Source organism: Nicotiana attenuata, unplaced genomic scaffold (genome assembly GCF_001879085.1).
Source record: "Nicotiana attenuata strain UT unplaced genomic scaffold, NIATTr2, whole genome shotgun sequence".
In the NCBI taxonomy this organism is placed as follows: Eukaryota; Viridiplantae; Streptophyta; class Magnoliopsida; order Solanales; family Solanaceae; genus Nicotiana; species Nicotiana attenuata.
The window spans coordinates 21,502-46,221 of record NW_017671700.1 but is presented as its reverse complement, the minus strand read 5'-3'; the positions used below and the strand labels follow the sequence as shown (position 1 = coordinate 46,221).

Sequence of the window (24,720 nt, the reverse complement as noted above, 5' to 3'; positions counted from 1 at the left end):
ATATTGGATCTGTTGTTATTGCTCTTACTTGCACAACTGAAGAGGGTAGTGATGTTAGGAAGGAAAGTAATAGTATGGTTTCAACTTCTAATGTTTTGATAAAATTCTCTCAAAGACATTTCGCATGAGATGATCCTGCAATCGGTTTCTTCCATTTATTGCCAAGATGGGATTTCTTATATGCTTGTCAGCCCACTGTACCTACTACTAGAGGCTGAGGTTGAATTCCAACCTTATGGGCTTTGGATTTTTGAACGACGACTTGAAGTGTTAATGACTAGGTTCTAAATTTAATATGTACAAATATTTAATGAAATTTAAATACCAAATACACCATTTGAGCAAAAGATATTAGGTTCGATCGAAACCATAGCTCGGCTTGTGCTTCCGCCCTTGCCTACTACGATTGGATGGACTTCAACTTACGATAAGCTTCCATTACATGTGTCTTCCTGGTTTAGAATCAGTGTGAAACATCCTTAGAATTTGCAAAAAAGTAAACAGGCATCCAACATAAGGGCCCAGAGAAGGGAGATTTAATCACACTTAGTTATATGCACAGATAGGGATGGGGCGGTGCGGGTAGGGGGCGGGCGAGTTTGAGCGTTAGCGGGGCGGAGCAGGTTTGGGAGTTTGCGATTGCGGGGCGGGTCGCGGGTTGGGGATTTAATTTTTTGAACTAACAGACATAAAGGCTAAATGTTAAATCCTAGTCCCAATTTCACTCTATTGACCTAGTCGACTGCTCTCTCACTCTCTTGACGACTCATCTCTCTCTTCTCACAGAGAAAGGATTTACAACAGCTTTCAATTATCAGTGAAGGTTTTATTCTGTGGTTTATCAAGGATTGTGAGTCCCTTTCTCTCTCTGAATTCTACTTCTCACTATAGCTCCTATTTCTGGTTCTAGTAATCTTGAATTAAGTTCTTGGGCTTTATCTTTGTTGTGGAATTCCTATTTAATTTTGGTTTAAAACTTAGTCTGCTGTTTCGATAGTTAAGGATGTTCTAAGTGGAGGAACTACCTGTAATAATCAGGACTAGGGCAAAACTGTTACTGTTGGATAGATCATAATATTATTTATATCTCGATCTGGTTTTTTTTGTTATCTGCTTTATCTTTATGGAAAACACTGCGGATTGTGAGTCCCCTTTCCTATTTAATTCGAATTAGTAGCTTACTGTCCTATGTTGCCGCTTAATTGAGTCATTTTTCATTTTCCATGTGCACTTAGAAATGTCTCGTAATATTAATTTAGCTTATTTTTTATAAAAAAATATGGAGTCTCAAAATGAAGAGAATCCGATTGGTTCGTCTTCTAGTACTTTTTCTATAGAGAGTGAGAGTCAATTGTCTATGCAAGTCGATGAAGTTACTATTGAAGTTATTGATGAAACTGGGAAAAGAAAATTTATTTCCCATGCATGGAAGCATTTTACTTGTCACGACCCGGATTTTCCACCCTCGGGAGTCGTGATGACGCCTACTAGTGAAAGCTAGGCAAGCCAACCATTCCAATTTAGTTACCCTTTTCAAGTCTTTAAGTCCTTATAATTTCAATACAGTATATATGAAACAGCGGGAATAATAAGATCATTTAACAAGCGGAAGACGAATCTGATAATTTAACTTAATACAAACCACGGAAGACGAAAACTTAATAGTTTAACCAAACATTTCTACATTATCTGAAGTACAATACTACCCAGAATTTGGTGTCACAAGTCACAGACTATCTAAGAATACTACAAACAAGGTCTGAATAGAATTACACAAATATGTCTCTGACCGGTGATAATTAATGGTGTTCGTTTTGATGTTTGTAAGTATTGTAATACTCGTATCAAATCAACAAGAAATTGTGGGACATTGTCCATGTTAGATCATATTCGTAGTCGATGTTGCAAAAAGTCAAGAAACTTGGACAATGATGGTAGTTCGGTGGGTGATGGTAGCCAACAACACTATTTTAATCAAGATATTTCACGCAGAGAACTTGCTCATGCTATCATTTTGCATGAGTATCCATTGTCCATTGTTGATCATGTAGGATTTAGGAAGTTTGTTACTAGTCTCCAACCGTTATTCAAAATGGTGTCTAGGACCACAATCAAGAATGATATAAGGAAGATTTTCAACAATTTAAAATCAACAACTTCTATGTTACTGGAAAAACTCACAAGTAAAATTGTAATAACAACTGATATGTGGATTTCGGACAACACCAAAAAACGGTTCATGGCTATTACAACACATTTTATTGATGATTCATGGAGACTTCACAGCCATATTCTTAGATTTGTTTATGTTCCTGCTCCACATGATAATAATACTTTGTGTAGTGTGTTGCTTAATTGCTTGTTAGAGTAGAATCTTGAAAGAAGAATTTCAACAACTACAGTTGATAATTCTAGCACAAACAATGCTATGATGAAAACCTTGCTAGATGAGAAACTTTGTAAAAGAGATTTATTGTGGATGGGTTGAAAGTTACATGTGCGATGTGCCGCACATATCTTGAATTTGATTGTGCAAGAAGGACTAAAGGTGATACAAGATAGTATTAATAATGTGCGTGACAGTGTCTTATATTGGATAGGGTCTTCAGGCAGAATCGAAAGGTTTGAAGAAGCTGCACGATTGCTACATATTTCTTCTAACAAAAAGTTAGAGTATGATTGTTCTACTTGTTGGAACTCAACATATCTAATATTGAGAACAGCCCTACAATACAAAGATGTGTTTATGAAGTTGAGCCTAAATGACCTTAGTTATCGTTGTTTTCCAATCGAAGGGCAATGGAGTGCATCAAAAGAAGTTTGTGATACATTAAAGCTTTTCTACCATATCACTGAAGAATTCTCAGGGAGTCAATATCCCACTTCTACTCAATATTTTTCTAAAGTTTGTGATATTAAGCTAGAATTGGAAGCCTTGGTGAAAAGTTTAAATCCTTTGATTAGCTTTATGACATCAACAATGTTGTTGAAATTTAAAAAATACTGGGATGAAGTGCATATTTCGATGGGTATAGCTGCTATCTTTGATCCGAGGTATAAGATGAGGTTGGTGGAGTTCTATCTTACACATATTTATGGTGGAGAAGCTGCTTCAGATAAAATTCAAGAAGTTCGAAACTATTGCGTTGATCTCTTTCAAGAATATAAGAGTAGAGCAGCTGAGTCATCCCAAGCATATAGTTCTAGTGAAGTTGTTGGTCATGTTGAGGGTGACCGACTGTCTAGTTTTGATAGGTTTGTTGCGTCGAGTAGCTCGAACGTGGACACAAGATCGGAGTTGGATTCTTATTAAGAAGAAAATGTGCTACCATGCACACCATCATTTGACACTTTAAAAGTTGGTGGAAGACAAACGGATTAAAATTTCCTACTTTACAAAAATGGCTCGTGACCTCGTGGCCATTCCTGGCTCTACCGTTGCTTCAGAATCTGCATTTAGTACTAGTGGGAGATTGATTAGTCCGCATCGTAGTAGACTTCATCCTACTACTTTGGGAGGCTTTAATCGGTGCTCGCACTTGGTTATGGAACGAAATAAATGGTAAGTGGTTTTTTCAAACACTTGTAATGTTAATAGTGATTTTCAATTTTTAATACTATACATGTTTCTTTTTAGGTTTGGCTTCAACGGTGGACGAAGTTTCATGTCCAACATTACTTGACGGAGAGGAAGAGCCAGATTCAAGTTGGCTTACTGGTCGATAGAAGAGGAAGAGATTATCATTTGTTGATACAATTTCTTGTGGTTTTGTAATTTAAATTTGATAGATTTTGTTGAGTATAGACCTTGCTGTTCAGATCTGTTTGTAGATTGTAAAGGGGGATTTGGGTGTTGCAATTTGTTACATATACCTCCCTGTTATGTTGGTGTGCGTGGTGAATGTCAATATGGTTTGGGGATTGAATACAATACGAATTCGAATGTCAGCACTAAAAGCAAGCTAGACTAGAAATATGAATCATGCTTGCTATACTGAAAAGTAAGCGCAAAATGGCACTGGTTGGAAAACCCCACTATCAATGAAAAATCGATTGAGATTTCGTAATAAGGTTTCTTCTTGCTAATAAACTTTATTATTACATTGCTTGGGATCTTAGAAAAACAAGAATTACCTGCCTCAAATTTAAAGGCAAAAAAGATAAAATGCGAAGTTGGTAGAATCTGCTTTTTGTGCCCTTTTAAATCAATACTCCTACTTTCTTGAACGTGCCTTGATTTACATGTTGATTGGGGTTCAACATTGTGTTTGCTTGCAAATATTTACACTCACCAGAGAGGTATACATAAACCTCACTCTGGAAATTACCATGTTGCTAACAAATGTATCATAGGCATTTCCTCTGTCAAATCACAGTCCACAAAATTTAGTCTTACTCCTTTTATAATAACTGAAAGACAATTCACTATTATGAATCGGACATTTCAATAACACAAGAATAAGAAATAAACTCTTAATATTGGCATCATATTGTGCTTTTTTGCTATGTCTTATGTAGTAGTCACTTGGAACATATGAGACAACAATCAGGATTTCCTTCGGCTAACTTTTATTGGCAAAAAAGCCACTAAAAAAGAGAGAACTTATACTAAAAAAAATTGCGGGCGGGTGAACGCGGTGGAGTGTGGGGCGGGTGAATGCAGGTTTAAATCCCATGCTGGACGGTTTGAAATTGTGCGGGTTCAGACAGAACCCGCCCCGCACTGCATGCCATTCCTATGCTAGACAATAAGGGGAACAAACACAAGACCATAACTAATCTTGGGCATACCATCTAATCTAAATATGTAACATCTCACAAAGATTTCACAATTTACTCCTGAACTCCAAATTAACAGTCCTAGTTTGCCCTATTAAGAAAAAGGGGGGTTCAAGAAGGGACAAACAGCACAAAAAGGGAGTATCCATTGACCAAGCAGATTTACAAAATATTCAAGGAGATTGAGGATTAGTGGCTCAAAAAAGTTGACATTCATTCTGAAAGAATAAACACTATGAGTTTTAAAGATTAGTTGATGTGGATGGAAGAAGTACATACTTTAAACGTGGCTTACCGGAAACAAATATCATCATGCATAATCTTGATGTGATGCACATTGAGAAGAATGTTCTTGATTAATTATATTTTCATAACATGATGAACATCCAGGTAAAACCGAATGATAATGCTAAATATAGAAGTATTTGAAAGAAAATCCAGAATTATATCGAGATAAAAATGACCCAATTAAACTTGCTACGTGCTGACAAGGATGCAAAAGAAGTGTAGTGTAGTAGGTGAAAGATTTGAGAATTTCTCGGCGTATATGCCTAACATGGTAGATGCGTCAATATGAACAAGCTTAAACTAATTGGAACGAGAAGTCATTGCTATCACGTGTTATCCAGCGCCTAATACCCAAAGCATTGCCTGCCAATAACTGCCATACATTTTCTGTTAGTTGTTCTCTAATGCTATGGCTATTAGGCACTGCATAAACACATGACGAACATTGCTATTCATACCAACAAATTAAGCTGGTTCATATGGACACATCTAGCCGTGTTAGGCATATATTCGCTAAAAATCTTAATTTTTTCATCCTCTTAGCTAGCACTTCTTTTGCATTTTTGTTCAACGTTTAACAAGCTATAAAATAATTTTCGTACTTTCATCCCAATATAACTCTAGACAATGATCAAATTCTTTCAAATTTGCTCTAGCTTTGGCATTATCCTTCGTTATTTCTTGTACATTCACACGATGTTAAATATTAAAAACATTCTTCTCGAGGTGCAACACACCAAGGTTATGCCTGATAAGATTTGTTTTTCAATAATACAGGTAGTAAAATACACTTCATTTTTTACCCACATCCAGAACTCTTTGTAATTCTAGCACTTTTCCTTCAAAATCAACTTCTGTATGTACTAATTAACATTTCCTGAAATGCCTTTTATTATTTTTTGCTAGCATGGACTGCCGGATTTTCCATATAAGCAAAATAACCAGGAAAAAGTTATTGCACTTAACCACCAGAAATTTCATTTATTCCTATAATCTTTGTGGGTAGAAAGGCTGCTAAATTGCAAAGTTACAGTAACAGATATAGATGTAATATTCCTAATAAAGCTTTCAAATTTATTAGTGCAAAATCATTTTAAATGGCCTGATTAGTAGTTTAACATTCCCTCCTTAACAGCAACTGATATAACAATACCCAGACACAAAATAGGAAGCAATAGTCATATATAAAATAAAACAAAAAAACAAAAAAAAAAACTTAGCAAAAAAATGAGCAAGAGAAAATACCTCAAGGTGGCTGAGGAAGGGAGTGCGGCGAAGCTGAGACTATTATAATAAACCGAGGGAACTCTTGAATCCCGAACAATATTTAAAGCAACTCTTCGGTTCTTCTTCCTTGTCTGGCCCCAATTGGTAATTCCTTCCGGGCCTCCGGCGATACAAAATTGGTGATCGGTCGGATATAATAACATTTGCTAGCCAAAAAGTATATCTATCTATATATCTATCTATATCTAAATCTATATCTATCTATATTATAAAAGTATGAATAAAATATTAGATTACAAAAATAATCTTTTAATATTAAGTATAATAACTCACAATAAAAGGAGATAATCGGAATTCTAGACATTTAATTTTAGTACAAAATACTAGACGTTAGAATCCTATTCCTACATGATTACCTTTAAAAATTAGATTTTATTCTTTTTATTTTTTAAAACGATATTTTTCCAATGTTGGTTACTACTGAAATTCATATATAAAGAATGAAATTTACACTACGCAATATTATTAAATAATTAAATAAGGTACATTTCAATTATTTAGAAGGTTCTTTCGTTAATTTAACTTTTAACTTTTGGGGTTCTCACTTTTATAATGGCTCATGATGGTTTAAATATTTATTTATTTGAAGGAATTATAAAATTTAATTAAGGAGAGAAATTTTATATATAATAATAAAACAATCATCTAAAGCATAATAACTCACAATAAAAGGACATAATCGGAATCCTACACATTAGCCTTGTAATCCTATTAGTTTTAGGACATAATATATACTACACGTTAAGAATCCTACATGATTACCTTTAGAAATCCCATTAGTATAATTATGTTCGGGCATAGATATAAAATACTACATATTAGCATGTAAATCTAATACCTTTAGGAACATGTTAGATTTTTTATTAATAAAATTATTTTGGGATATGGACATATTTTTAGCCACGTAATCCTATTACTTTTATGATATACTTCTTTAAAAAATTATACTACTAATTTAATTTGAAAACGTATTATATTGTCCAAATTTATTTAGAAACGGGAGAGCCTATATTATTATAAAAGCACGAATATAATATTGATAGACCAAAATTGCGCTAAAATATTAAACAGAAGAACTCATAGGGAAAAGACATAGTTGTAATAACTTATTTTTTTGGGTTATAATAACTTCTATGTTAATATTTTTAATATTTAAGATTTTAAGATTAATACAATCTTGTCTATTGAATTCTTATTAAAAATATGTATGAAGGTTTAATAAGATCAATTTCATAAGAATCCTCCTATTAGTAATACATTACCAGTCTATAAAATTAAATACAAAAAAATTAAAATAAATGCTAAACGGACTGTATAAAGTGTTAAAATTGAGAGAAAAATTCCTACGATAATATATCATTATATTATATTTGTACTGCTTTCCTATCAAATAATATTTTTTTATCTTTTTTTTTTGTAATATAGAAAAATATACAATTATTAAAGAACAATTAAGAATCTTTTTAGAAAATAAATGTGTGAGAGAAGAAAGAAAAAGGTTGGTAAGAGACAATACCACTAATGATTTTGAAACATAAAGATCAAAAAGTGGAATGTCAGATCGATCTTTTTATTCTTAATAAAATTTATGGTGGATAAAATTATAATTACGGTTAAATATTCAAACATCAGATGAAATAATATTAAGAATCTAAATCAATAGAAAATAAATTATATATAATGTTAATACCAATTATTCAAATCTTTCAATTAATTATTTGGCAAGAGAATCCAATTAAATTATTTTTCAAATTCATCATATGAGTAAAAATTATTTTCAAGTTAAAAAAAAATACTTAGGGTACATAAATTTATTCCATAAAAAGAGTATTAGAGATTAGAAAAACAGATCACAAAGTAAAAAAGATTAGTATAATATTAAGAATGCCATACAAGCGTTTGAGTAAGCACAATTAAAGCTAAATCCTGAACAAGAATAAGCTTTCAAGACTATATTATAAAAAGTCGACTCTGGTATAGCGAGATTATCCTTTATAGATGCCTCTGACGAAATCGAACTAATATTCTTAGGTCATACATTACTTGCAAATATCAGATCAAGAGGCATGATATTGTTAGAAATAAGAACAAGTGGTGTACCGGCAACGATTTTATTATGAGGTCGTACAACTCACTTTAGATTTGATATACCTCTTCAAATTTCTGAAATAACCATCACAAACATATCAAAGCAGAACAATAGTGCTAAATTTATAAGTAAAGCAAAAGTGATAGTATTTGATTAAGCGTATTTGGCTAAGCGTCAAACGATCGAAACAATGCCCAGAGTTTTGGAGATATATTGAATATCGATGAACCGTTTGGTGGAAAAGTAATAGTTTGGGAGGTAATTTCTGTCAAGTACGATCAGTAGTTTCAAAATTGACCAAAACAAAAATTGTAAAATCTAGCTTGCCAGAATTATACTTATGACCTCAAACGAAAAATATTCAAATGACAAGAAATATAAAAGTAAGAACAGATCCAACATTCAGTGACTTCTTGCTTCGTGTCGGAAACGAAGAAGGGCATCCAATAAAAGATGATTTGGTTCTTCTAGAACACTTGGTTATCAACCCCAATGGTAATAGTAGTGCATTTAATAAGGAAAATATTTTCATCACTAGATTAAAACGCAATTTATGAGGATTACATAATAGAAATTAAAGAGTTATCTTAGCTAGCAGAAATGAATTTATTGATCAACTAAATAAAATGTTGATTGCTAAGTTTTATACTAAAAATAAAATATTATTTGGTTTTGGCTCATCAAAAGATGATACCAACAATTACTACCAAGAAAAATACTTAAATACTTCAATACAAAATGACATTCTACCGTACATTTTTATTGTCACGTTCATTATTTCTTACGTATATCAGTGTGACCATATATATAATAGACTAAGTTGAAATTGATCTTTTATTACATATAGGTTGATTTTGAAAAAAAAAAAAATATGCCCCTCATGCCTGAAAACTTAGATTCCTTGAATAGCTTATGTACGTACGGTATATAGAAGTTTTAACGATAACGTCATATATGTAGAACTTATGATACTGGTCAATTGCTTCTAAGTATGTGTTTATCCCTGAAGTCAACTTTCGTCTTCCGAAACTAAAGAATATCTTTCTAAATTTGAGTGAAAATAATTTTCAGTATGTTTGTGTTTTGTAGTTATAATAAATAAACCACAAGGACAAACATCCTAAATATTGGGCTATATTTACTATAATATATTTTCTTATGTGAATAACTATATGTTGCACTTTCAAAAGAGATATCAATGTCGACAACAAGAGTTTTGGTTATGGCAGAATAACCAAAGTATTATAAGGAAACATATACAAAAAACACTGTCTATAAAGAAGTGTTCGGTAAGATACCATTACATTCGATACCTTTAAACTACAATACATAATTATCTACTTAACATGACTAAAATTGATCATTTATGTAAGTTTTGATGATGTCCCTTCATTTTGAATTCACGAATTATGCTAATGTACTAATATTTTTCGGTATTTAGATGATTGTTGTAGTAATATATATAAAAATTTTCTCATTAATTAAATTTTATTATTCCTTCATCTAAATAAATATTTAAACCATTATGTGCCATTATTAACGTGCAACGGACGTTTATAGATACTAGTATATACTAATTTTAGGTACGTGCGTTGCACGTGTATATCACATTTAAAAATAAAAAAGGCTAAAAGATATATGAAAAAATTAAATTGTTGTATAGTTGCAGGAACAAGGTGTTGCACAAATACTATTGTAAGCACACAAAATTCTAAATGAGGAGAAAGCAATATGAAAAATATTTTATATGAAGTCGGTCCATGCACACTCAAAACCTTAATGGCTTATGTTCTAACTGAAAGTCCAAATATTCACATCTATTTTTCAATTAGAGAATTTGTCATTGCATAGAAATCAAATCTATAAAGTTGCATGCTTAATTCCTTGAGTTAACAATTTTGGCTTAGAATTTCCTCACAATAACTGGCATTATCCGAAAGTAAATAGTCTTAAAGCCGAATTCATGTCATAATATTGAAACTTTAGACAAAACTTTTCTGTCAAAATTCACATGATATGACAAAAGTCAACTCGAAGAAAATTGATAAATGTTTACCTATGAGATTGCTGCTATGATTTTTTATTCTTTAGATAAGAAATATAATGAACTACTTACTAATAGATGAATACTCAAAAACACCTTTCCTTAGCTTTTTCTTTCTTTCTGAAAAGGTTATAGAATTATTTTCGTTAAAAATAAAAAATTGTAGATATTAATCATGAACATTGCAAATTGCTAGCTCATACATCTTTCTGTAATATATTTTCTATGAGTGAAAAACTATATTTTGTACCTAAAATAACCAACTGATACGAAAGAAAAAATTACTATCTGATTACACGGTTAAGTCATATCTTTCAAATTTCAATTATACTACAAAAAGAAGCCAACATGTAATAAAATCTCGAAGATTCATAATAACGCATGAACGACAATATTCAAAACTTCTTTTAGCAAAATTGCTAGCATGTGTCTCTGCAATATTAGAAAAAAGAGAGTGGAGGAGAACTAATGATATTCCCTATTAGGGATCTACTGCTATCAATATTATCCTTAACACTGTTAGTTTATTTATATATAAATTTATGTTAAGAATAATATTAATAAGGGAATAATAGATGGTAAACATTGTAAAGTATATCTTCACAATCAACTTTCACTAATTGGGCTTATGCATTAAGTATTGAATATATCAATAAATATGTATAAATGAAGATATGCATGTTAACTTACCTCTGAATAATAAAACCAGAAAGCTCTAATCTTTCTTTGCTTTTGATTATGTAATATAAAAATGATAGCTCAAACCATGAGGTAGGAAAATAGAAGAAACCAACAGTACATGCAATAGAATTTGTGGCATAAATTAGCCAAATCTATGGAAAATAAGAAAATAACCAAACATTAATTACACATCTATCAATATGTGCAACCTTAAGGTAGGTAAATTATAAAACATTTTATAATTTAAACCGAATACAATCTGAAAAGAGAAAACTATCAAACATGGTTTGAAGAAGGTTTTTATTTTTTCCAGCAACTGCTGAAATTTTTTTTTATAGACGGCTGCACTTTTTTAACCCTAGTAGGATTTTATTTGCTACCAAAATTTGGAGATAGTATTTAATAACATCTCTACTTCTTAAAAACGAATAAAAGAAATAATTAAATTTATATGACTCTTCACGTTGGAAGCTTCACCTTATTATTTTCTTCTTAAACGGATTGACAACAAAATTATAGGAAGAGGAGTCCTGTACGTGGATGGAAAGTAATTGAACGCCTCTTTATCTTTTTTTGTTATTTAAATGTCAATATTTTATAAATGGAATTTCATAGTGGTATGTTCGTAATTGACTTTAAATACTAAAAGTATTAGGTCACGTAGATGCAACAGTTATTTAAGATTTCAAATTCTTAAATATTAAGGAATTTATTAAGATGACTATCTTGTCTAGTGTGAAAGACATTATTAAAGGGTAAAAAAAGCAAATGACATTTTGTTAGGGCCTTCGTGCTTTTAATATAGTACTAGTTTCTATGTACGTGCTTTGCACGTAGATGTTTAGTCAATTATTCATATGGAGAACAAGAAATTCTTGCTGTCGATATTAATATTTTTCTAAGAAATTTAACATATAATTGTCTGTGTGTAAACATGTAGCAGCAAATACAGCCTAATATTTGAGATTGTGTGGTTATGTGCTTTATTTAGCTTTTTCACGAAACACAGGTGTACCTAAAATTATTCTTGGTCGTATTTAAATACTTTCGTCGTTCAATATTTAGAGAGGAACATTAAATATAAAAAATAAATAAAACAATAATATAAAAAATAGATATTAGAAGTGTAATACATTGATGCGGTTATCAATTAATTATATGTGATTGTTTGTTGCCAGGCAATATTAAATTTCATGTTACTTATGAAAATATTAAATATTTTTGAGCTAATTTGTGCTATGTATTACTTATTAGTTACCTCTATGAGCGGATTATTTTTCTAATATGGGGCGTTCTCTCGCTCAAATTTTACAGCAAGGTCACCTAAGTCTTTTACTCTTATAAAAGATTTAGATAGCGTAGTATCCTTAATCTCAAAAATATCTTAAAAAAGAACATAACCAAGTAAATTTGCATATCTCTTGAACTTAGTTCATGAGTCATGTGTCCTGTTTGTTTTTAAATAGCATCATAAAAATCTAAAACCATTTTATCCCGACCATAGCTCTCACAATAATCAGGCTCCCCAAACTCGGATCTAACCATCGACTTCTCAAATAAATTGAGTCAAGTAATTATAAAAATCACACAAAATAATATTTACAAAATAAAATCTCTTGATAAATTTTTTTAAATTAATTTGGTTAAAATTCCATATTGAAAACCTATACAATAAACACATAAAACATAACATTTAATAAAAAAAATAATAAATTTACACGTCGTACTGCAAGTCCTCAAACCTTTGGTCAAAGATATCCATGATCTAATATCTAGCATTAAAAGGAGGTAGTTGTACAATAGACGTAATGTCTTCATATTATGAACCTGATATAGAAACAAATTGCTTTTTGTAATCTCAATAATGAACTTGGTTATGAAATTATCATAAACAAAATCCTAAAACGAATTTAAATACAAAACTACATTATCAGAGTTCTATCAACATGTTCATACCTCTTATATATGAAGAGTAAACTCAACTTAGAAAGTTGTCATGAATGAAAATCGAAACAAAACCATTATCCAAGCACGAATTGAACATTCTTTCCTTAATTAAGAATTGTTGGACATCATTGCTACTTCATTGCACAAGCAGCTTTCTAGAGTTAGATAGCGCAAGCAACGTTCAACATAGTCGCTGAGCGTTAATTATATTTTGTAAGGCTTGAATGATACTATGGGCGACTGCTTCCCTTCCCGTATTAAATAAACAGAAAATTAATTATGAGAGAATTCACGTCATGGAAAAAATAATTTATTTAACTTGTAGAAACAGTGATATTCCAACAAAAAGGTACTGCTCGTTAAATAAATCGCGACCTTGTTATAAAGGAAATAAATGGTTCACGGTGCTCTAGTCCAGGTGAGATTGGTTCACAGTGTTCTAGTCCAAGTGAGATTTTTCTCCCAGATATAGTTTTTGATTTGGTTTCGAAATTAATTTGGATGCCTTGTCTATAGCCTTCTTTTTTCCATGATATTCTAGTACAATTCTTTATCCTAACGTGTGTTATTTTAGTTTTATCCTTTCGTTGTGAGTTCTTGTAAAAAATAACATAAATAGTTAAGGGTATAAAAGTCGATTAATATTTTAAGGTTATTTTAGTCGTTCAACATTTAGTGCGGAACATTCGTGTTTTTATAATAACTAGTCTTAAGGTACGCGCGTTGTGCGTGTACCCATATTACGATCAAAATATTTATAAAAATCACATAAATACTATTAAAAATATCTTGATATAGAATTTAACTAAAGGCAATAGTTAACTTCCTAAAATTATGAATGTTAATTAGTTTAACTAATTCTATAAGAAAAGAAACGTCACCTAACAAAGTCCTGATATCTTATTGATTTCGATATATGGGTTTTGTATTTAGTTTAAAAGCTTATAATAAGCACAATATGTTAATTTGTATTAGCATAACTCACAACAGTATGTAAGTAAGTCTATAACCTCTAAACTTCTTTATAGGAAACAACTTAAAAGATTAAGCTGAATGTAACATGCTTGTATTATTCTATAAAAAATGAACAACAAAGAGGATATCACAATTATACAAGGAACCATGAATATACTATAGTTTTATCTATATCATTATTAAATAATTTATAATTTTGTATGTATTATATTTTGAAGAAATAGTACATCATGGAAGGGTAATATGATCTATCATCATTACAAAAAGATATGTTCATCCATAAATAGTTGTTTGTGTTATAATATTTTTGCTTTTGGAGACAAAGACACATTAACTATAATTTTATAAAGAAGCAAGGATGGTTCGTTTCTTACATTGAATTATATGAATTTGGCACTTTCCCAAAAAAAAAAATTTAAATTATGTGTTCAATATAAAAACATAACATTCTTAAAAATCAAAATGTTAGGAGTAATTAAAAAGGTAAATAAACAATTCATAAGTTTTTGTTTGATAAGTAGCAAAGTTGCCGAAAATTTGGAATTGCAAATAATTGATTCCTTCTTGAAAAGATTCTTTTCTCCTTTATTTAACCTAGATTTTAGAAATTAAAGGCAATTTGATTCCTTCTTGAAAACTATTTTTCTCATTTATTTATGGTAGGAATTTTAGGGTATCATTTTACCTTTTATTATTTATAATTTGCGAATATTCTATTTTTCTTAACCGTGTAAATCAAAGTGTATTTCATAATTTATTTACATTTCTTTTTTATATAAATTTGGAATTGCTAAATACTCTAAAGAAAACTATGTTCCTTTTTAAAAAGATAATTTTCTTTTTTATTTACATTTAGGACACTTTTTTNAAATATTTCAAAGAAATCAAATTAATAAAAAAAAATTGTTAGAGGCCAATGGCTACCGCTTGGTTGTTAGAAACGGACATATTTCAAAGGCAAAAGTAGATACAGTTTCTTTCTCGTGTATTTTGAAGGAATTATAATTTAATTCACATCTGTTTTTTCCCTTAAATTTAGGAGTACGTTTTTAATGGAAAAAAGGATCTAGAGATGTCAAAGTTGTTTATTTATAGAAAATTTTTATTTGATTTTACAATCGTACATATTAGGAGAATAATTACAACTTTGTCTTAATATAAAAACTATTTTTAAAGGGTAAAAAAGACAAACAACATTTCGCTAAGGGCCTTCGTGCTTTTAATATAGTATATAGAGTATAGATATATATAATATAGATATAGATAGATAGATATAGATAGATAGATATAGATAGATATAGATATAGATATAGATAGATATAGATACAAAAAATATATATTTTATCGATCATTATTTTTAAAATTAGCTAAAAATATACATTTCTCCGACTCCTCTATATCTATAGTTTGACCCCATTTAGAAAAAAATTTAGGAAAATATCTTGCGTCAAAATTTTAATGCATACTTGGCGGAATTTTGAAGTATCAGGAATCCGACGATCACCGGAATTTTCAATCACAGTGTGAAAAATTCTAGTGATTGGCCAGAATTTTGCGGCCAATTGCACAAAATATAGCAACCGCCGCAATTTTTTGACGATCACAATAACTTGTAATATTATGGCAACCACCATAATTATGATGGATCGCGATAGACCTGCTCAAGAATTTCTGACCATCATACTTCAAAATTCTGACTAGGGGACTATTTTCCCGAGACTTTTCTTACCGGGTTTAAAATTTAACCAATGGCATCAAATGATCCTATTTGTGTCATTCTCCCAAATCCGTCTTGATGAGTTTTAAAGGGAAACTACTAGCTATGTCCATTTATAAGTAGATCATTATAAAAATTGGCCAATTCATAAAATATTACTAATATTAGCCAATTAGCTATTTGTAACAAAAAAATGTCAAAATGTTGCTTTCTTGTGAGTGGGTGTTATTAGAATAGATTGGGTACATCTTAAGGAGCTTGAATCTCAGTTTTGGGATAATTTGGTGAAGTTTTGAGGTGGTTGAATTGAAAATTCGAAGTAAAAACTGAACATGAAAAAAAATGATATGTGTATCACACTGTGTATCACATATGTATCATATTTGTATCAATTATGTATCACATGTATATCCATGTATACCTGTGTGTGAGATACAAGCGTGATACATGTTTGATACATGTGTCACAGAAGAATTTTTTGAACTCGATTTAATTACGAATTGTGATACAAAATCAGTCCAAATCACCTCCAATCTTCCTCAAATTTTGTATATTGACTTATCTATATGTTTTCAATGAATTTCAGCTATACCCATTGAAAAAGTTCCTTTTTTGCTTAGATTTTTGAAATATTGTATTATTTTTTTGTATTTCATCACCTTATTTGCTACCTCATCCATGAAATTTCCTTTCTGTCTTGCATCTAATGTTGCTAATCACGCTTAAAAATATGGAAGGAGATTTTTGCATGTGATTCTTTGAGAGAAAGAACCTTATTTATTTGGTTTTTCAACTTTTATATGAGCTTGGCTAGTTTTGATAAGTCTATAACTAATGGCTAGAGGTTAGTAAATTGAAACTTATTTGGACATTTGTGTAACTTTCCCTTCTAATTTATGGGATGGGTTGTTCTGTAACCCATTGCTCTCCAAGCCCAAACTATTTTTTGTCAGCCCAGATATCAAAGAAGGGTTTAGTATGGTATTAAAATGTTTTACCTGTTACCATTAATATTTCTTTATTTTGATTGTGTTAAATTGTTAAATATATTTTCTCAAATAAGATACTAACCAGTGAGGAAAAATAGCTTGTATCATTTTACTTCACAGGTGTCTGATATCTTTACTCCATATCACTTGCTTCAACTAACATGTAAACGTTTTTATCAACTAATAACTCAAAAATCAAAATCGTTAGTAAAACATTATCATATACCATTTTTTATTTTTGAGAATTGATATTGAAGTGAACAATCTTATTATAAATTTTGTCGTACACTTTAAGATGCATTCTCGCCCTTTGTTCATTTCAACGTGTTTCTGCAACTTAACAAATAGTATGATTTAGTAGTTTGATATCATATGTGATTACTTCATAGCTCAAAACACTAAACATTATCGAGATCCAAGCTTCATTTTTTTACTTTGCTCAATGCACCTGCATGACAAGGAAACTAGATACAAGATTATACAAACTCAGCCTAAAATAGTTTACTTGCTACAACAGTTTTAAATATAGTAATAGTATAAAAAAAGAATTACACTATCAGTGTATATAAGTTAAATACTTCCTAAATACCTATGTACAAGAAAATATTTTCAAGGATTCCATACCCCATCTTGTAGAGAAGTTTCAAATAAACAAGATTAAATGACACTTCTGAATAATGACAAACACTATAGGTACTCAAAGAAGGGGAGCCTTGGAGCAACGGTAAAGTTGTCTCCATGTGACCTATAGATCATGGGTTCGAGCCTTAGAATCAGCCGCTGGTATTTGCATCAGAGTAGGTTGCCTACATTACACCTCCTTGAGGGTGGCCTTTTCACGGACCCTGCATGAACTCGAGATGCTTCATGCCGGGCTGCCCCTTTTACTGTGGGTACCCAAAAAAGGGGACAAACACTTGCTACAACAGCACTATATGAATTATCCAAGCCTGTTAAAAGATTAATCACGTGATGTATACTAGAAGATGATCTGTATGATTTTTTTGGGGCACCAAAAGTGCAATTTGGCATAGTTGTATATGAAGATAATATATCCCAATATCATTTCAATGTGGTATAGTAAAATGCAAGGAGTGATGTACCTTCCTAAGTTCAACAATTTGTTGTGTCAAATTAAAAAAGGACAATCCGGTGCACTAAGCTCCCACTATACCCGGAGTTCGAGGAAGGACTGGACCACAAGGGTCTATCTACGTAGTCTTACCCTGCATTTCTGCAAGAGACTATTTCCACGGCTCAAACTCATGACCTCCCAAAACAAAAATTTAGTGATCAAGAAAATAACTGATTCTTCAGCATGAATCACAGTAGCTCATAATTAGTAAGAACATTCAGAAATCATATTAATAACTGTATAGATACATCGCATTAAAACATGAAAGAGCAATGGAATTGAACAATCATTAGACTCAGTTCTAGACTGAGCAGAGCTTCTATATGATTACAATAACTAGAACTCCATTTGATTTTGTTTCAAATACATAAACTAAGAGGTTAAGTAGACATACTTTTCCTATTTTGTTGGTTTCTTCCATAACTCACCGATCCTTTTAAGCACGTTTGGATTTTTCCTCTTCATTAAATCTTCATCCATGTCCTCGAAGTAAGGCGAGCTAATCTTGCCGGGACTGTAGTGACTATCCATTGATCCAGTTCTTTCCATGAATTTCCCGTTATTGCCATTTGATAACATAGCAGTCGCAACTTCTGCAGCTTTTCTCCATTGGTCAGACTGAACCTTTAGCTTCCTTAGTTCGGCTTCCATTTCTGCATTGGAAGCTTGAGCTGCATCCAACTGCTCAGTTACCCTAGCCACTCGTCGGTTACTCTTATCAACTTCCTCTTTCATATACCCGAGCTTCATAAGAGCTTCTCGTTCTGCAGTCTTTGCGCCCTCTAGTTCAGCAGCAACTTCATCCTTCACTTTACCTCTATTGTTTTCCTTTTTGTTAGTTTCCAATTTCAGGATCTCATTTTCCTCTAAAATATTCTGAAGTTCGGTTTCCTTGTCCATCAAATTTGCTTTCAGATTTTCAATATCAAGTCTTGATCTTTGAAGCTCCTTTTCAAGTTCATTTTCTCCTTTTCCAGATTTGGCGTTCTCTAGTTTCATGGTAAGATTCTCATTCTCCTCGCAAATACCCTGCAATTCAGTTTCTTTATCCATTAAATTTGCCTTCAACTCGTCTATTTGTGTTTTGAACTTTTGTAAATCTCCCTGCAGCTCATCTTCCCTCTGCTTCGACATTGCCTTGATTTGCTCCACCAATTCATAAGCACTTCTAATTTCAAGTGTGCTTCGAGTTTTCTCTTCATTGTATTTGATCTCAGCTGCTTCCAGATCAGCTCTCAGACGTTCAACTTCCGATTTCAGAGAAGACAGTTCCGCCTCAATTGTTTCCTTACTTTCATCAACTTCGACAATTTCACTTTCACCAACATTGCTAGCATCAGTTTGGAGTTTGCAAACAACGTCTTCCAACAAATTTGCACGTGCCCTCGACTGATCCAACTCAGAAGATATAGTGTTGTATGCCTCCATAACTTTATTACCGTCGGACCTGAGGGTCTCTACAGTCTTCTTTGCTGATTCCAGTTGCAACAGAGTTTCAGTAACAAGTGCTTGAGCTTGAGCTTCTGAATCTTTGCTATCCTTTAGTTGTTTCTTCATGTCTTCCATAAGCGAAAGAGTATCCTCCAGGTTTTGTTTCAAGCTTTGGATCTCAGTTTGTGCTGCTTCCGCGTTCTTTGTTTTGGTAACCTCGGATTCAGCAACAGTCTCAAGCTGAGCCTTTAGTTCTTTGATCTCAATCAAGGCAGAAGCTAATGCAGCTGAGTCAACTGAGTGCTGTTTTTGGATTGTCTCAAGTTCTGAACACAGTGTCGGATTCTCAGAGGAAGGTTGCTCCAAAAGCTGTTTCGGGGACTGATCCAATTCTGAGGACAATATTGTGCAGTGATCCTTTGACCCCCCGGCCTCTACTTCAGCTTGCTTTTTGCATGCTTCTGAAGAACTTATCTTTCCCTTAAGATCATTTTTTAGCTGAGTGATTTGGGACTCCAATTCAGATACCCTGCTCGGACACTTCTTCTTTAAAATAACCCCCATTCCAACAACAGAAACAAAAACAAAATAAAGAAAATGATTTAGAATATAGATAAAACGTATTGAAACAAACATTTATTTTACAAATTAACCATCAAAGTCAAATGAGGACAGCAAGATGAAGAAAAAGTTGCAGAGTACAAAAGATTAAACACCACTAAAGGATATCTACATGCGAGCGTGAACTTGTGAGCAAGAGCTAGAATAGAAATTCGATTATATTTGTATTACGTGGTTAAAGAATCTTGAAATATGACAAAGCAAATATGAAATGCTAAAAGTTTTGCTCAGTTTGATTCCTGTAGAGGATCAGTCTGAGAGAAAGAAATTAACAACAAGGCTATTGCACTGAATCGGTCGTGTTTAAATCAACCCTGAAGTATTAAAGATATTGGAATTCTAAACATGAAGAAAAGCCTAATAAGGGCATAACAAAAGCACCAGTAACCTTGAGACGAATGAAAATTGAGATTATGAATTTATGATTAAAGAGTTCCTTCCTAGCAAATGGACACGGACCTGGACCACAAGGTTCATGATCAATGATTATGTGCTAGCAATTCAAACTGAACTGGAATTTGGAAATGCATCTTCGAACTTTTACCGTGGTTTTTCAGTTAAGAAAGAAAAAGGCACAGACAAGAAAGAAAATACCACATCTAGACAACAAAAATAACGGGAAAAGAAAGCACCAGATTGTTTCCTGTTTGGTTTAACTAGCAACAACAACAACAACAACAACAAGTGGGGTCAGGGAAGGGTAGTACGTATGCAGGCGTTATCCCTACCTTGTGAAGGTAGAGAGGCTGTTTCCGATACACCCTCGGCTCAAGGAAGTTTGGTTTAACTAGCAGAATGAGTTAATTAGGAATTGCACAGTAATGTCAAATCTAAATCTTCCATTCATAATAGCAGATGTTCTTTTGGCACTATGAAAACTTCAAATATCAAAGGTTTTCATTCACAAGAGCAGGGGCAGTTATGGTACATAAAAAACTTAATTACCACAGTAGAGTTTTCCTTATTAAACCCCTCTTCTTCTCTCAATTGCCCTTTTTATCACTCTAAAAAAATCATCCAGATATAAACAACACCTTTCCTTGCTGTTATTTCTATTCTTAAATCCAAGATACTATTCTAAAAAAGGTTCAGAATAAGATAAGCCATTTTTGTAGAATTTTACCTCTGACTCCAAACTTTTGGGAGACTTCTGCTCAGTGACTTTAGGCCTTCTCTCTTTTGGTGTCCTACTATTACCATGAGGAGAAGATGCAGAGTCAGAATCCTCTGCACCCGTCTTCAAGCGGCGTGCAACTCTGGGAGAAATCTTTTGGGGCACATCTTGAGAAGCCGCTCGAGGTGAAATCTTTTGAGGAGCTTCTCGAGATCTCACAGCTCGCGGAGAGATCTTTAGAGGCACTTCCGTGGTATTGCCTCGTGGCGATTTCTTTTGTGGCACTTCAGAGGAACTGTTTCTGTTATCAAATTTTGTATATAAAAGAAAAGGCCAGAACTCAGTTCAAAATAGACAACAATTCACCAAACAACTGAAGATCATAGCAAATATGATAGAAGATCAGAGAAGAAAGTAGACTGAGTATAAAATATTTCATACACCTTGAGTAAAAGGAAATAAAGCTGAAATAGATATTTTATCATATCAAATATGCAATGTTCACATACAAATTTGTGCTGCACCATATTTACTACTACTATCAGATATCACTAAACCACAAATGGAAACATCTTAATATCTTTCTGATTCTTTATTAAATGGCATAAAGTTAATAGCTTTTGTATCCTTTAATGGTATGAATGCACACCACATTTAAAGCACAAACTTTTCCAGTCATAAAATTCAAGATTTATGGTCTCACACTCACCCTTTCATCATTTTGACAGAAGACACACATTAAGAGAAACTCCAGAAGAAACTATCAAAGAATTTAGCTGTCATTTTTTCCTATAAACTACAAACAGTTAAGAAAATTAACATGTCAACTTCAGTACAATAAGTAGAATTCAACATTAAACTCAAACTGAACTAGGGACCCAGTCCATTATCGTTACAAGAACAACTGCATGAATTCCAGCTATGACTAGTCCATTTAATTTACTAAATACTCATAAATGAGACTGAAGTTACCTTGCTGTTGGGGTCTGCATATCTCAACAACCTTTTGGCCCACAGAGTAAAATCTTGGTATTAAGAAAAATTTTCCTGTTTCAATGCCCTCTGCCCCACTAACTCTGCAAAGATTACATAAATATCATAATACTAGCAAATGGCCAATAATATAGTAGAATGAAACATGGGGAATCCAATGTGAGGAAACAATAAATGCACACAAGAAGACCATTATATGGTTCTAAAACAAAAAAGGTAGCCCGGTGCATTAAGCTCTCGCTATGGGCGGGGTCCGTGAAAGGGCCGGACCATCAGAGTCTATTGTACGCAGCCTTATCTTGCAGTAAAGCAAGAGGCTGTTTTCACGACTCAAACTCGTGACCTCTGAACACATGGCATCAATTTTACCTAACAACTTTACCAATTAAGCCAAGGAGAAAAACAGAACAAAGAGAAAAAAAGGAGAAAAATAAAAGGGGGTCTAAGTTCATTTAGCCACATTGAATGCACAACAAAATAAGGTGAGTTTGGTACCTATCTTAATTGCATTCACAAGGACCATATAGTGATCAGTATAGGACAACTTGCATAAGATTTTGACCCTTCATAGACTGTTCAAAAAATAGGAGTATTTGTTTAATGAGACTATAAAAAAGTGGGCCATGGGGTAAAAATTTGACTCCTCAATTACAGGCAATCTTCACCTAGAAAGAAATCCTCCATTTTAGCCTGAATGAATGGCTCTACAGTATGCTTTCATGAGTTGTAGGTTTTTTACCAACAAATCCAATAGAATCTCGCAATGGGGTCCGGAGAAGTAGTATGTATGCACACTTTACCCTTACTTAGAAAGTAGAGAGGTTGTCTCCCATAGTCACTCGGCTCAAGAATTACATAAACAAGATAATAAGATACGTAAGTGAAAGATGTAAAATCTACTGATAATAGAATACAAGACCAACACTAATATTACTCGTATGGGAAAGAGCACTCTCGACTACCTAGTAGTTTTGTACCTTAATTCTCGAGCTCCACACTTTACTATCAACGGTCATGTACTCGGTAAATATAAACATAAGCAAATAATTGCTGAAGATACTTTCCCATAAAACCCCACCTGAGTTTTCTTTGCAAAATCTCTAGGGTCAGATCCAGATAAGCTAAAGATGAAAGCTTCAAATAAAAATGAAGAACAAAAAAGAAAGAAGAAAAATGGTTCAAAATTTTAATACCTGCAAGAAAGAACCAAATGCAACTAAAGTAGAAGCAAAAAAAAGGGAATAAACACACATGACTCCAAAAAAAGCTTAAAAGACAACGTAAAGAGAGTCCATAAAACTCTTCAAGATTCGATTTTTCCTTTTTACTTTTAAGCAAAAAACCTGCATTCTGTAAAGCTGAGAACTTTAGGAGACATCAAACTCAAAACACAGACCAAACACTGTAGAATCTTGTAAATGAAAAAGTAAGATAAACCATAATACTACATTCCAAAAAGTAGTTCAAAAAGTTGCTATCATCACATTGTACACTCCATCTACAGAAGAACAAAAAAGAAAAATGAAAGAAAGAGGAAAAAAGATAGAAAATAAAGAGAAAAATGTGGAATTGAGTTTTGGTCTTACCAAGAAAAGGTTACAGGAAGTATATATCAGAAGGGGGTTAGAATTTCAAGAATTTAGCACAGTAGAATTTGAGCTGAATTTTCCACCATTTATTAGAGAAACAAAGAAGAAAAAAGAAGCCATTTTTTTGTAGTCAGTTTCCCAAAGAGATTATATTAAGTAGTGATAAGAGTACACATTTCTCAAGGCTACCTGCTTTGCTTGAAAAGTAACTAATTTTTCTGACTTTGGCCACTTCTTTAGCTGTGTAATGTGGACTACAAAGAGAGTGTAGAGCAGTTTTATTGGTAGCTTTTGAAAATAAGATCTGAGAAAATTAAAATAGAGCTGTTTATGGTGGGAGGAAACGTTATCTTGGATAAAATTTTGATTTAGAGATTGAAATGTTAGTGTGTGAATGTGGGACCTTTTTTCTGCACAGATTCTCGTACTATTTGATGTTTGTTCTTCAAATTTGTATCTTTCTTTTTTTTGGACACTTGTGTGTTTTGCTTAAGATTTTTATCAGGCGAGTTGCAAGAGTATTGTAAGAAATCTTTGTCATTTGTGTAACCACTTTTTTGTACGTTCGTTTTTGAATTTAAAACTTGTGGCCATCTATTGGTAATTAGAATAAAATAGGTAAATGTTAATTCGAGTGCTCGTATGATTTACTAAAGAACTTGGGTTTTTACCGTGTTTCTTAAACTTGAAGTAAAATAAGCAGTAAAGTAAACACAATAATTTATACGTGAAAAATCACCCGGCTTAAAAGGTGCAAAAACCACGACCCATTACGTAGGATTTTCAACTTCAACTCCACTAGAATAATGAGCCAAAATATATCAATTACAAGACTGTAATTCAATGCTCTTCAATACTCCTACTACGACTATTTGATTTACAAGTTACTCTAACTTGTAAAGCAAACACTCACTCCAGCTCAGTAATTATTTGTGACACTTGATTACAATTCGATTTCCTAAAACACATTCTCAAGAAGAATACAATACGGGTACTCGACTAGAGTGAACAGAATGTAATTTTTTCAGTTGATGTGTAAAA

The 24,720-nt window shown here is 32.4% G+C and overlaps 1 protein-coding gene and 1 long non-coding RNA gene across 7 annotated transcripts; one reads left to right on the top strand and one right to left on the bottom strand.

Annotated features, from left to right (window-relative positions):
• Window positions 1-714: 714 nt before the first annotated feature.
• On the top strand, window positions 715-3,948 carry LOC109209754. The gene is made up of 2 exons (XR_002065417.1): window positions 715-3,562; window positions 3,638-3,948. It is a non-coding gene; the product is annotated as an uncharacterized LOC109209754 (long non-coding RNA).
• A 14,187-nt stretch (window positions 3,949-18,135) lies between these two features.
• LOC109209753 (interactor of constitutive active ROPs 3-like) lies at window positions 18,136-24,048 on the bottom strand. 6 transcript variants are annotated; one of them, XM_019373080.1, is made up of 4 exons: window positions 23,869-24,048; window positions 22,070-22,173; window positions 21,107-21,398; window positions 18,136-19,905 (listed from the first exon to the last, which is right to left on the bottom strand). In XM_019373080.1, the coding sequence occupies exons 2-4, from the start codon at window positions 22,087-22,089 to the stop codon at window positions 18,331-18,333; spliced, it is 1,887 nt and encodes a 628-aa protein (XP_019228625.1). In that variant the 5' UTR covers window positions 22,090-22,173; window positions 23,869-24,048; the 3' UTR covers window positions 18,136-18,330. The 6 variants fall into 6 exon arrangements, with proteins under 6 accessions (XP_019228625.1, XP_019228620.1, XP_019228622.1 ...); XM_019373075.1 differs by having other exon boundaries at window positions 18,136-19,908; window positions 23,869-24,047; XM_019373077.1 differs by lacking the exon at window positions 23,869-24,048 and adding an exon at window positions 23,677-23,805 and having other exon boundaries at window positions 18,136-19,908.
• Between the last annotated feature and the right edge of the window lie 672 nt (window positions 24,049-24,720).

Bases quoted from the DNA above. Each gene is read 5' to 3' on its own strand.
- LOC109209753 (XM_019373075.1), bottom strand. From the start codon at position 22,089: ATGCAGACCCCAACAGCAAG. The intron at 21,399-22,069 runs GTAACTTCAGTC...ATTTGATAACAG, and splicing joins ATGCAGACCCCAACAGCAAG to AAACAGTTCCTCTGAAGTGC. The intron at 19,909-21,106 runs GTAAAATTCTAC...GTTATTTTAAAG, and splicing joins CCAAAAGTTTGGAGTCAGAG to AAGAAGTGTCCGAGCAGGGT.